At 40.0% G+C, this 14,865-nt stretch overlaps 1 protein-coding gene across 1 annotated transcript in view; it reads right to left on the bottom strand.

Moving 5' to 3' along the window:
* RP2 (RP2 activator of ARL3 GTPase) overlaps nt 1-14,285 on the bottom strand; it is a 50,534-nt gene extending 36,249 nt beyond the window's left edge. Inside the window, exon 1 of the mRNA XM_068963038.1 lies at nt 14,184-14,285. Within this exon, the coding sequence (XP_068819139.1) occupies nt 14,184-14,285 (102 nt within the window). The remainder of the gene's footprint in view (nt 1-14,183) is intronic.
* Between the last annotated feature and the right edge of the window lie 580 nt (nt 14,286-14,865).

The following is a 14,865-nucleotide window of genomic DNA, read 5'->3' as shown; positions in this document are numbered from 1 at the left end:
GGCCAAACTTGCCTGTTACTCCAGATAGCTCTTGACTTCCTATTTTTGTATTCCAGTCCCCTATGATGAAAAAGACATCTTATTTTGGTGTTAGTTCTAGAAGGTCTTGTAGGTCTTCATAGAACTGTTCAACTTCAGCTTCTTCGGCATTAGTGGTTGGGGCATAGACTTGGATTACTGTGATATTGAATGGTTTGCCTTGGAGATGAATAAAGATCATTTTGTTATTTTTGAGATTGCACCCACATACTGCATTTTGGGTTCCAGAAAAACAACTACTTCTGCTTCATTGACTATGCTAAAGCCTTCGACTGTGTGGATCACAACAAACTGGGAAATTCTTCACGAGATGGGACTACCAGACCACCTTACCTGCCTCCTGAGAAATCTGTATGCAGGTCAAGAAGCAACAGTTAGAACATGGACATGGAACAACAGACTAGTTCCAAATCAGGTAAGGAGTACGTCAAGGTTGTATATTGTCACCCTGCTTATTTAACTTGTATGCAGAATACATCTACAGAAATGCCAGGCTGGATGAAGCACAAGCTGGAATCAAGATTGCAGGGAGAAACATCAATAACCTCTTAGATATGTAGATAACACCACCCTTATGGCAGAAGAGGAACTAAAGAGCCTCTTGATGAAAGTGAAAGAGGAGAGTGAAAAAGTTGGCTTAAAACTCAACAGTCAAAAAATGAAGATCATGGCATCCAGTCCCATCACTTCATGGCAAATAGATGGGGAAACAATAGAAACGGTGACAGACTTTATTTTCTTGGGTCCAAAATCACTGCAGATGGTGAGTGAAGCCATGAAATCAAAAGACACTTGCTCCTTGGAAGAAAAAGTATGACCAACCTAGACAGGATAGTAAAAAGCAGAGAGATTACTTTGCCAACAAAGGTCCATCTAGTCAAAGCTATGGTTTTTCCAGTAGTCATATATGGATGTGAGTTGTACCATAAAGAAAGCTGAGCACCAAAGAATTGATGCTTCTGAACTGTGGTGTTGGAGAAGACTCTTGAGATTCCCTTGGATTGCAAGGAGATCAAACCAGTCAATCCTAAAGGAAATCAGTCTTGAATATTCCTTGGAAGGACTGATGTTGAAGTTGAAGCTCCAATACTTTGGCCACCTGATATGAAGAACTGACTCACTGGAAAAGACCCTGATGCTGGGAAAGATTGAAAGCAGGAGGAGAAGGGGACAACAGAGGATGAGATGGTTGGATGGCATCACTGACTCAATGGACATGAGTTTGAGCAAGCTCCAGGAGTTGGTGATGGACAGGGAAGCCTGGCGTGTTGCAGACTATGGGGTCACAAAGAGTTGGACATGACTGAGCAACTGAACTGAACTGAACTGCATTTTGGACTCTTGTTGACTATGAAGACTAGTCCATTTCTTTTATGGGATTCTTGCCCAGAGTAGTTCATATAATGGTCATCTGAATTAAATTTGCCCATTCCGGTCCATTTTAGTTCACTGATTCCTAAAATGTCAATGTTTACTCTTGCCATCTCCTATTTGACCACTTACAATTGATCCTGATTCATGGATCTAATGTTCCAGGTTCCTATGGAATATTGTTCTTTATAGCACTGGAGTTTACTTTCACCACCAGACACATCCACAACTGGGCATTGTTCCTATTTTGGTTCAGGCTCTTCATTCCTTCTGGAGTTATTTCTCTACTCTTTTCCAATAGCATATTGGGCACCTATTAACCTGGGGAGTTCATCTTTCAGTGTCATATCTCTTTGCCTTTTCATACTGTTCATGGGGTTCTCAAGGCAAGAATGCTGAAGTGGTTTGCCATTCCCTTCTCCAGTGGGCCACATTTTGTTAGAACTCTCTACCACGACCCCTCCATCTTGGGTGGCCCTACACAGGCATGGCTCATAGTTTCGTTGAGTTAGGGAAATGCAAATTAAGCCACAATGAAATACTACTACACTCTTATTAGAATGGCTATCCTTTTTTAAACTGACCTTACCAAGTACTGGTGAGGATGCAGAGAAACTAGATTTCTCATACGTTACTCACAAGAATGTAAAATAATACAGCCATTTTGGAAAAGGTTTTAACAGTTTCTTAGAAAGTTTAATATACAACTTCCATATGATCAGAAGTCTCATTCCTAGGTATTCACTCAATTGAAATGAAAGCTTACTTCTGTTCAAAAACCTGTATGCAAATATTTCTGGTAACTATTTCTAATTACCAGAATTTGTAAACAACCCAAATGTCCTTCAAGTGGTGAATGGATACGTGGTACATTCAAAAAAATGGATTACGACTCAGCAATAAAAAGGAACTGATATATGCAATAACATAGATGAATCTTAAATGCATGATGCTAACTGAAAGAAGCCAGATTCAAAATGTTATCTACTACATGATTCCACTTACAGGAGATTCTCAAAAAGATAAAACTACAGGGATAAAAAAAAACTGATCAGAGAGACTGTGGTGCTACAGAGGGTATGAAGTCTAGTCCTTCATTTTATAAATGAGGAACCTGGAGCAAGGATGTCCTCCAAGGCACGCAGCTGGACTGGAGGCATAAACTATGTGACCCCCAGTACATTCCTGCTTGCAGAATGACAACCCGGAAGACAAGGTTAGATACAGAAGTCTTACCAGGACTCTCGTGAAATGAGGATCTGAGCCTCCAACCTGGATAGGTGGAGCTTACAGGACTGACTTGGGGACCCAGATGGGAGTGGTTGCAGTGCTGTGTGTTGCAAAGCATGTGGTGGAGATGCACATCTGGAGATACCAACTTGGTGGGGCTGTGGGGACATCTTTTTTGAATTCTGGTCCCACCATTGAAGATCCCCTGTTCTTTTTTGAGATTAAGCCCTGAGCTTTTAGAGTGGGACCACTGACTCCAAGACCCTAGACTATCAGAGAACTAACCCTCAGTTCAGTTCAGTTCAGTTCAGTCGCTCAGTCATGTCCGACTCTTTGCGACCCCATGAATCGCAGCACGCCAGGCCTCCCTGTCCATCACCAACTCGCGGAGTTCACTCAGATTCATGTCCATCGAGTCAGTGATGCCATCCAGCCACCCTAGGGAGTATCAAATAGTGAGAACTCACACAGAGGAAACCACTTGAATATAAGACCCAGTGTCACCCAACCACCAGTAGCACCCTGTGTTTATGCCTCATCTAGATAGCAAACAAAACAAAACTACAAACCAAATCATCAGTAGACAGGATTACCACCTCACTCAGCCTTGCCCAGCAGAGGAAAAACAAACAAACAAAGAAACAAACAAAAATTAAGCACAAATCTCACCCTATAAGAAGCTTATACAAACCACTGGACCAACCTTATGAGGGCAGAAACCAAAAGGAAGAAAGAATTCAGACTTGGAGCCTGGGAAAAGGAGACCTCAAACACAGTAAGTGAAAAAAAAAAATGAAAAGGCAGAGAAATACTACACAAATGAAGGAACAAACTAGAAACACAGAAGTCCAAATAAATGAAGAGGAAATAGGCAAACTACCTGAAAAAGAATTCAGAATAATGATAGTAAAGATGATCAATAACCTTCAAAACAAAATGGGGAAAATGCAAGAATCAACTAACAAAGGCTTAGAAGAATTAAAGAATAAACATGTAGAGACAAACAACACAATTACTGAAATTAAAAATACTCTAGAAGGAATCAAGCAGAATATATGAAGCAGAAGAATGAATCAGTGAGGAGGAAGGTAAAATGGTGGAAATAACTTCTGAAGAGCAGAATAAAGTAAAAAGAATGAAAAGAACTGAAGGTAGTCTCAGAGACCTCTGGGACAATTTCAAATGCACCAACATTTGAATTATATGGGTCCCGGAAGAAGAAGAGAAAAAGAAAGGGTATCAGAAAATTTTTGAAGAGATTAGAGTTGTAAATTTCCCCAACATGGAAAAGGAAATAGTCAATTAAGTCCAAGAGGCACAGAGAGTCCCATACAGGATAAACCCAAGGAGAAACACACCACGACACACACTAATCAAAGTAACAAAGACTAAACACAGAGAAAGAATATTAAAAGCAGCAAGGGAGAAGCAACAAGTAACATATGAGGGAAACCCCATAAGATTAACAGCTGATCTTTCTGCAGACCAGAGGGAAAAATCTACAACCAAGATTACTGTACCCAGCAAGGATCTCATTCAAAATTGATGGAGAAATAAAAAGCTTTTCAGATAAGCAAAAGTTAAGAGAATTCAGTACCACCAAACCAGCTTTGCAACAAATCTTAAAGGGACTTATATAGTCAAGAAATACAACAGAAGAAAAAAGATCTACAAAATCAACCCCAAACAATTAAGAAAGTTGCAATAGGAACATATGTATCAATAATTACTTTAAATGCAAATGGATTGAATGTTCCAACCAAGAGACACAGACTGGCTGAATGGATACAAAAACAAGACATATATATATGCTGTCTACAAGAAACCCACTTCAGACCTCAAGACGCACATAGACTGAAAGTGAGAGAATGGAAAAATATATTCCATGCAAATGGGAAGCAAAAGAAAGCTGGAGTAGCAATCTTCATATCAGACAAAACAGACCTTAAAATAAAGATTACAAGAGATAAGGAAGGATACTACATAATGATCAAGGGATCAATCCAAGAGGAAGACATGACAATTGTAAATATCTATGCACCCAACATAGGAGAATCTCAATACATCAGACAAACACTGACAGACATAAAAGGAGAAACTGACAGTAACACAATAATAGTAGGAGACTTTAACACCCCACTCACACCAATGGACTGATCATCAAAACAGAAAATTAATAAGGAACACAAGCCTTAAATGATACATGAGATGAAATGGATCTCACTGACATCTTCAGGACATTCCATCCAAATGCAGAAGAATACACCTTCTTCTCAAGTGCACATGGAACATTCTCCAGGATAGACCACATCTTGGGTCACAAATCAAACTTCAGTAAATTTAAGAAAATTGAAGTCATATCAAGCATTTTCTCTGACCACAATGCTATGAGACTAAATATTAATTACAAGAAAAAAAAAACTGTAAGAAACACAAGCACATGGAGATTAAACAGCACATTTCTGAATAACCAACAGGTTACTGAAGAAATCAAGAGGGAAATAAAAAAGTTTCTAGAAACAAATCACAATGAAACAGGACAACTCAAAACCTATGGGATGCAAAAAAAGCAGTTCTAAGAGGGAAGTTTATAGCAATACAATCCTACCTCAAAAAATGAGAAAAACGTCAAATAGACAACCTAACTTTACACCTAAAGAAACTGGAAAAAGAAGAACAAAAAACCCCAAAGTTAGTAGAAGGAAAGAAATCATAAAGACCCAAGCAGAAATAAATGAAAAAGAAATGAAAGAAACAATAGTAAAGATTAATAAAACTAAAAGCTGGTTCTTTGAGAAGATAAACAAAATTGACAAGCCCTTAGCCAGATTCATCAAGAAAAAAAGAGAAAAGAATCAAATCAACAAAATTAGAAATGAAAAAGGAGAGGTTACAACAGACAATGCAGAAGTACAAAGGATTATAAGAGACTATTATGAACAACTATATTGCAGTAAAATAGATAACCTGGAAGAAATGGACAGATTTTTAGAAAAGTTCAATCTTCCAAGACTGAACCAGGAAGAAATAGTAATTATGAACAACCCAATTACAAGCACTGAAATTGAAGCTGTGATCAAAAATCTCCAAAAAAAAACAAAAGCCCAGGACCAGATGGCTTCACAGAATTTTATCAAACATTTAGAGAAGAGCTAATGCCTATCGTTTTAAAATACTTTCAAAAAATTGCAAAGAAACATTTCCAAACTCATTCTATGAGGCCACCATCACCCTGATACCAAAACCAGACAAAGACAACACAAAAAAGAAAACTACAGGCCAGTATCACTGATGAACATGGACGTAAAAATCCTCAACAAAATTTTAGCAAACAGAATTCAGCAACACATCAAAAAACACATACACCATAATCAAGTTGGGTTTATTCCAGGAATATAAGGATTCTTCAATATACGCAAATCAATCAATGTGATACACCATATTAACAAATTGAAAGATAAAATCCATATGATCATCTCAATAGATGCAGAAAAAGCCTTTGAAAAAAATTCAACACCCTTTTATGATTAAAACTCTTCAAGAAATGGGCATAGAAGGAACCTACCTCAACATAGTAAAGGTCATATATGATAAGCCTACAGCAAACATTCTCAATGGTGAAAAACTGAAAGCATTCACCATAAGATCAGGAACAAGACAAGGGCGTCCACTTTCACCACTATTAGTCAACATAGTTCTGGAAGTCCTAACTACAGCAATCAGAGAAGAAAAAGAAATAAAAGGGATCCAGATCAGAAAAGAAGAAGTAAAGCTTTTACTGTCTGCAGATGATATAATACTGTACATAGAAAACCATAAAGATAGTATCAAAATATTACTAGAGCTAATCTGTGAATTTAGCAAAGTTGCAGGATACAAAATGCAAGAAATTACTTGCATTTCTATATACTAACAATGAAAAATCAGAAAGAGAAATTAAGGAAGCAATCCCATTCACCATTGCAACAAAAAGAATTAAAAATCTAGGAATAAACTTACCTAAGCAGAAAAAAGAGCTGTACACAGAAAATTATAAGACACTAATGAAAGAAATCAAAGATAGCATAAACAGATGGAGAGATATTCCATGTTCCTGGGAAGAATCAATATTATGCAAATTACTACCAAATACAATCTATAGATTCAATGTGATCCCTATGAAATTAACAATGACATTTTTCACAGAACTAGAACAACAAATTTCACAATTCATATGGAAACACAAAAGACCCCGAATAGCCAAAGCAATCTTGAGAAAGAAGAATGCAGCTGGAAGAATCAATCTTCTTGACTTCAGGTAATACTACAAAGCTACAGTCATCAAGACAGTATGCTACTGGCACACACACAAAAGAAATATGGACCAATGGAACAAGATAGAAAGCCCAGAAATAAACCCATGCATCTATGGATACCTTATTTTTGACAAAGGAGGCAAGAATATACAATGGGGCAAAGACAGCCTCTTCAATAAATGGTGCTGGGAAATCTGGACAGCTATATGTAAAAGAATGAAATTAGAACACTTCCTAACACCATACACAAAGATACACTCAAAATGGATTAAAGATCTAAATGTAAGACCAGAAACTATAAAACTCTCAGAGGAAAACAGGCAGAACACTCGATGACATAAATCAAAGCAAGATCCTCTGTGACCCACCTCCTGCTACTGCTGCTGCTAAGTCGCTTCAGTCATGTCCGATTCTGTGTGACCCCATAGATGGCAGCCCACCAGGTTCCACCGTCCCTGGAATTCTCCAGGCAAGAACACTGGAGTGGGTTGCCATTTCCTTCCCCAATGTGTGAAAGTGAAAGGTGAAAGTGAAGTCGCTCAGTTGTGACCCCATGGACTGCAGCCCACCAGGCTCCTCTGTCCATGGGATTTTCCAGGCAAGAGTACTGGAGTGGGGTGCCATTGCCTTCTCCTAGAGTAATGGAAATAAAAACAAAAGTAAACAAGTGGGACCTGATTAAACTTAAAAGCATTTGCACATCAAAGGAAACTATAAGTAAGGTGAAAGAAAACCCTCAAAATGGAAGAAAATAATAGCAAATGAAACAACTGACAAAGGATTAATTTCCAAAATATCCAAGCAGCTCATACAAATCAATACCTGGAAAACAAACAACCCAATCAAAAAGTGGGGAAAAGACCTAAACAGACATTTCTCCAATGAAGACATACAGATGGCTAACAAACACATGAAAAGATGCGCAACATTGCTCATTATTCAGTTCAGTTCAGTTCAGTCACTCAGTCGTGTCTGACTCTTTGCGACCCCATGAACCGCAGCACGCCAGGCCTCCCTCTGTCCATCACCAACTCCTGGAGTTCACTCAGACTCATGTCCATCGAGTCTGTGATGCCATCCAGCCATCTCATCCTCTGTCGTCCCCTTCTCCTCCTGCCCCCAATCCCTCCCAGCATCACAGTCTTTTCCAATGAGTCAACTCTTCACATGAGGTGGCCAAAGTACTGGAGTTTCAGCTTTAGCATCATTCCTTCCAAAGAACACCCAGGGCTGATCTCCTTCAGAATGGACTGGTTGGATCTCCTTGCAGTCCAAAGGACTCTCAAGAGTCTTCTCCAACACCACAGTTCAAAAGCATCAATTCTTCGGCAGTCAGCTTTCTTCACAGTCCAACTCTCACATCCATACATGACTACTGGAAAAACCAGAGCCTTGACTAGACGAACCTTTGTTGGCAAAGTAATGTCTTTGCTTTTGAATATGCTATCTAGGTTGATCATAGCTTCCCTTCCAAGAAGCAAGCGTCTTTTAATTTCATGGCTGCAGTCACCATCTGCAGTGATTTTGGAGCCCCCCAAAATAAAGTCTGACACTGTTTCCACTGTTTCCCCATCTATTTCCCATGAAGTGATGGGACCGGATGCCATGATCTTCGTTTTCTGAATGTTGAGCTTTAAGCCAACTTTCTCACTCTCCTCTTTCACTTTCATCAAGAGACTTTTTAGCTCCTCTTCACTTTCTGCCATAAGGGTGGTGTCATCTGCATATCTGAGGTTATTGATATTTCTCCCAGCAATCTTGATTCCAGCTTGTGTTTCTTCCAGTCCAGTGTTTCTCATGATGTACTCTGCATATAAGTTAAATAAGCAGGGTGACATATACAGCTTTGACGTACTCCTTTTCCTATTTGGAACCAGTCTGTTCTTCCACGTCCAGTTCTAGAGAAATGCAAGTCAAAACTACGAGATATCACTTCACACCGTTCAGAATGGCCCTCATCAAAATGTCAATAAACAATAAATGCTGGAGAGGGTGTGGAGAAAAGGGAATGCTCTTGCACTGTTGGTGGGAATGTAAATTGATACAGCCACTATGGAAGACGGTACGGAGATTCCTTAAAACATTAGGAATAAAACCACCATATGACCCAGCAATCACACTCCTAGACATATACCCTGAGGAAAGCAAAATTGAAAAAGACACATGCATCCCATTGTTCATTGCAGCACTATTTACAACAGCTAGAACATGGAAGGAATCTAGATGCCCATCAACTGATGAATGGATAAAGAAGTTTTGGCACATATACACAATGGAATATTACTCAGCCATAAAAATAAACACATTTGAGTCAGTTCTGATAAGGTGGATGAACCTAGAACCTTTTATACAGAGTGAAGTGAGTCAGAAAGTAAAAGATAAATATCGTATTCTAACACATATATACGGAATCTAGAAAAATGGTACTGAAGAATTTACTTGCCGGGGAGCAATGAAGAAACAGACATAGAGAATAGACTTATGGACGTTGGGAGAGGGGAGGAGAGGGTGAGATGTATGGAAAGAGTAACATGGAAACTTACATTACCATATGTAAAATAGATAGCCAACTGGAATTTACAATATGGCTCAGGAAACTCAAACAAGGGCTCTGTATCAATCTAGAGGGATTGGATGGGGCTGGAGATGGGAGGGAGGCTCAAAAGGGAGGGTATATATGTATACCTATGGTTGATTCATGTTGAGGTTTGACAGAAAACAACAAAATTCTCTAAAGCAATTATCCTTCAATTAAAAAAATTTAAAAAAAAACTGATCAGAGGCTAGAGGCAGAGTTGACTACAAAAGGGCATGAGGAAATTTGGGGAAATGATCATACTGTTCTAGTTTTTGGCTTATTTGAACTTTTTGGCCATTACAAACAATGCTGTTACGAATATATGTGTACAAGCTTCTGTGTGGAAGTATGTTTTAATTTCTCTGGGATATACTTAGGAGTGGAATGTAACGGCCAAAAAGTGGAAACAAGCCAAATGTCTAACAAAATGGATAGTAAAATAAATAAAATTTATTTATAAATAAGATGAAATAAAATATCTACTCTATGTTAAGGTTATTCAGCAATAAAAAGGAATAAATTATTGATATATGCTATAATATGGAGGAATCTCAGAAACATGCTAAGTGAAAGTATACAAAAGAACACATACTGTATGATTTCACTGATAAATGTTCCAAATAGACAAAATCTCTAGAGATTGAAAGTAAAATTATAGTTTCCTGGGGTTTTGGGGAGTAGGGAGCAACTACTTATGGATCTGGGTTTCTTTTGTGATGGATGAACATGTTAAAAAATTACATCACAGTGATGGAAACAGAACTCTGTGAACTTGTTGTATGCCTATTAATTATATCTCAATGAAACTATTTTTAAATGTATAAAGAAAAAACTAGTTATTTCCATTAAGTAACAACTTTATGTACAGGATTTAAAACAAGTCGACAAGTTTGACATTTCTCCCATCAAGAGAACCCCTTCCTTTGGATGTAGGTGACACCTGTGATTGCCTCAATAAACAATATGGCAGAGACTTCCCGGGCTGTCCAGTGGTTAGGACTCTGGGCAGGGGGCACAGGTTCCATTCCTGGTCTGGTTGGGGAACTAAGATCCCAAATTCCACATGCTTCGAGGTATGGCCAAAAAAAAAAAAAAAGGCAGAAGTAATGCTACATTACTTAAGAGAGCAGTTAGAAAAAGCCACGCAGCTTCTGTCAGTCTCAGGACATTTGCCTTTGGAACCCAGCCATCATGCTGTGGGGAAGCCCAGGCTACATGACGAGGTCCCTGGCCCTTAGCCCCAGCTAAGCTTCCAGCCAAAAGCCAGCATCAACTTGCCAGTCACCTCTGTGATTAAGTCATATTGAAAGCAGATCCTCCATCCCCCAGTCAAGTTGCCGTGATTGATGACACACAGAGCAGAGAGCCAATCAGGCTAAGCCCCACACAAATTGCAGAGTTGTAAGCAAAATAAGTACTTGCCATTATTCTGTGACATTAAGTTTTGGGGTAGTTTGGTAGGCAACCATGGGTAACAGAATACCTTAGGTACTTAAGAGGTTAAAAACACCATCTACTCAAAAACAGCCCCCTACTCAATGTAGATACTTCTTTCCAGTAAATCACCATCCAACCTCTATGTGAATGTTCTGACCAACATGAAGATTGGTCACCACCCCTTCTGGTGATAAACAACTCTTGAGTTATGATCTGCCTTGTATTAAGGGTGTTCTTTGGAAGGAATGATGCTAAAGCTGAAACTCCAGTACTTTGGCCACCTCATGTGAAGAGTTGACTCATTGGAAAAGACTCTGATGCTGGGAGGGATTGGGGGCAGGAGGAGAAGGGGACGACAGAGGATGAGATGGCTGGATGGCATCACCGACTCGATGGACGTGAGTTTGAATGAACTCCAGGAGTTGGTGATGGACAGGAAGGCCTGGCGTGCTGCAATTCATGGGGTCACAAAGAGTCGGACACGACTGAGCGACTGAACTGAACTGAACTGTATTAAGATTGGTTCTGCCTGTCCAAGTTCTGTCCTCAGAGGTAGCCCATACTATCTAACCTCTCTTCCTCAGGACAGGTCTTTACCTTACTAAATAGTAGAGAAATCTTTACCAGGTTTCATTTTGTAGCTGAGAAAACTGAGCGGATATAATATGTATTGTCCGTGCTCAAAATCACAACTTTCATACCTATGCCACCATTTCTATCATCTAGGAAGAGAACGGTATAAGTAACTAGAAAATGAAAGCTATTTTTCTGTACTACTCATCCTTCCTTTGTACTTAAATATTTCCTGTTTTAATTTAAAAATGCCAGTTAGCTCTTCAAGGGCATGGAAAATAATTCTTGTCATTGTGAGTCTTCCTTGGTGTTTGAGGACATATATATTGAATAATTTACCTAGCTATGGGAAGCAGCATACAGATAACAAGGATACAAGCATTTCTTTCCAAAGGATTTAAACACAGATCTTACAATCCAAAAATACTTTGCATCTTATCAATGTAGTAACTGTATAAGTTTTTTTTCTTTTTCAAAGTCAGCAACAGAAAATGAGCTTCTTACACTGTTGATTACAGTAAGTCCGTTGTCATAACAACACCTAAGTCCCCAAACATTCTTTCTAATTGAGACAATTTCTTCTAGCTTCAGTCCCCTAAGACTGACTCAATTACACAACTCAAAATCCAAACCCCTGAGGGTGCCTCTCAATAAGGATACTGATTATGCAACCTAAGGAAAAGTCTAAACACCACTTTTCCAAGTTGCAAGGAAACTTTTCAGGCAATGCACTTTGTTTTTACAGCTAAGTCTTACAAGTTGAATGGTAATTTTCTGATGTAACTTTAAAATTGTTTATATTTCATGATCACATTACAGAGATCTAAACTTTTAATACAAACCATTCTGTTAATATAACTTCAATATATCTCATTCATGTTCTCTGGGCTGTATTTACATCCTGTTTCTTTTAAGGTACAATTAAAATCTTCTAGGAGCAAGCAAGACCATGCTAAACTCAATAAAAGTATCACTGGATTAATATAGAACATATGTATACTACCCATACTGAGCTCATGAGTTAAGGAGCAGAAAAAAAACTTTAAAATCATATAAAACCTTAGCAGGTCATCATAAATTAGAGGGGTCCAAGAATGAATTCTTAGTAATTCCAAAAGAATAAAAAATTCCAAAAAGAAAAAGCAATGTTGGGAAATGTGTTATCTCTGTTGTTTCAAAATGTAAGCTGGTAATTCTCTAACAATAAAAAAGATTTTTAAAAGGGCTTGCTTTCAGACAGAAAGTACAGTACTTTCCACTCCTACATTATAAAATGCTGCTATCCCAATGAAAATTTGCTGTATGACTCAGGGAACTCAATCCCAGGCTCTGTAAGGACCTAGAGGGGTTGGAAAGGGTGGGAGGTGGGAGGGAGGTTCAAGAGCGAGGGGACATATGTACACCTATGGCTAGTTCATGTTGATTATCGCAGAAAGCAAACCAATATTGTAAAGCAATTATCAATCAATTAAAAATAAATATAATTTAAAAATGCTGCTATCAAGTATGGATAAAATAGAATAAACCGACTATGCAACCCTATGAAGCAGGGGCAGAAAGATGGGGCTGAGAAGTCTGTAAAAAGGCATCCAATTTTTAAAATCTGACACTTGGAGAACCGAGTTTATGTGAATAAATTCTGCGGGGGACTGGAAATCATGTAGGATGGTCTATGAAAACAAATCATTAATAAAACATTTACTATAAAGCATTCATTGATAAAGATGTTTTATTAAGCAAGGAGTTGTATTAGCTGTTCATAACACTCATTTAAAAATTTTTATCATTTTGTTTAGAAGAGAAAAAAATTAATGGATCTATCAAAGTATTTTTCTAAACATAAATGGAGAACTATGTAGAAAGAGGAAGCATTATGAAATTTATGACTAAGTGTGTTTTGTGTAAGACTGTAAAACTGTTCAAAGGTAGTGGACGTGTTCAAAGGTTTTTCGTTTCTGGCTATAGGGAAAAGTAAAAATAAGGGCATTTTCATTCATTCAACAGTAAAATACTGCCTAGCTTATGTAGATTATTTTCACCTTACAGTCTTAACACACATTCCAAAGACTGATTTGATTTTCATTATTCCTTTCGGCGAAGAGGAGGGAAAGCAGGGCTGTATATGTCAAATGGTCCACTTCGTCACTGAGAAAATTTTGCAGTGGAATATATCAGGAGGCACCAGAGATTTACTGACTAGGGAACAGAAAAGAGAAAACAGCCACAGAAAGAACATAAGCTGCAAAAGAGATGAGATCAGTCCCAAGAGTAACTCGAGGACTGGACAAAACCCTGCTCAGCGCTGCAAGTGAAATGAGCAGACGTGATTTGGGGCATTCCAGGTTCTCCTTCCTTCTCCGGAGTCCATTCTTGGACCGGAGAGCAGGATGCAGAGAGGAGGGAAAGCCCGCAGTGTCCAAGTGCCTGGACAATGAGCTCTAGGGCCCCATCCAGAGCTGCACCGCCCTCCTTGAAGCCTTCTCTAGCGTTCAATTTCACGGCTCCCCCAAAAGTCATTCACTTCGACTTCAACAGCTCGCGGGAGAGAGCACGCGCGCAAGGGCAGCAGCTGCTGGGCCCGCCCCCTTAGCGCTGCTGGCCGCGGGGGACCCTTGCCGAGCTGCTCAGCAGGACTGAGACCAGCCGCTAAGGGAATCTACCTTCTCGCGCTGGTCCCAGCTGTACTGCTTCGGCTGCACTTCCTCGTCCTCCGGTTGCGACTCCTTCTCAGCCTTCCGCCTCTTGGAGAAGAAGCAGCCCATGGTCTTGGCCCGCGGGGTCTCACTGGCCGCTACTCCTCGCCGGCCCGCTGGCTCAGACACCTCCTGGAGTTGTGATGTGAACCCCGGGCGCCTGGGCCCCGCAGCGGTCTGAATACTGCCCCGCGGAACCGCCCAGTAGCCCGCAGCCCAGGTTTACCCGCCAGGCCCAACAGCCCTGTTCTTTTTCCTCTCAGTTGTCCTGACGACCCACTGCAGCCAATGACCGCTCAGCGCTCGGGGAACCAATCAAAGCCCCGCGAGCAGCCTGCGCGGCCTATGAAGAGAGGTCGACGCACGAACACAACCAATCTTCGCCGGGCTCCTGCGCCAGCCTCCAGGGGCTGATCCGGCCGGCTTCGGCGCCCTCACAGCCGACCCAGCTCCCAACCTGCCCCGCCCCTCTTAGAACTCAACTGGACTGTCCGGCTGCCGGTAGTACATCTGCGACAGCCAGGTCTTTTTGCCCTAGGTTCTGTTTCCAAGTTCTAGACGCGGAAGGGCAGCCTAGTTGACATTAGACTTCAGTTTTGTGATGCTATTGGTGAGGGAACAGGAATTCCTGCTTGTGCAGGAAGGGTCC

This window comes from Capricornis sumatraensis, chromosome X (assembly GCF_032405125.1).
Source record: "Capricornis sumatraensis isolate serow.1 chromosome X, serow.2, whole genome shotgun sequence".
Taxonomy (NCBI): Eukaryota; Metazoa; Chordata; class Mammalia; order Artiodactyla; family Bovidae; genus Capricornis; species Capricornis sumatraensis.
The sequence above is the reverse complement of the archived record's forward strand: the minus strand, read 5'-3'. Positions and strand labels throughout refer to the sequence as shown.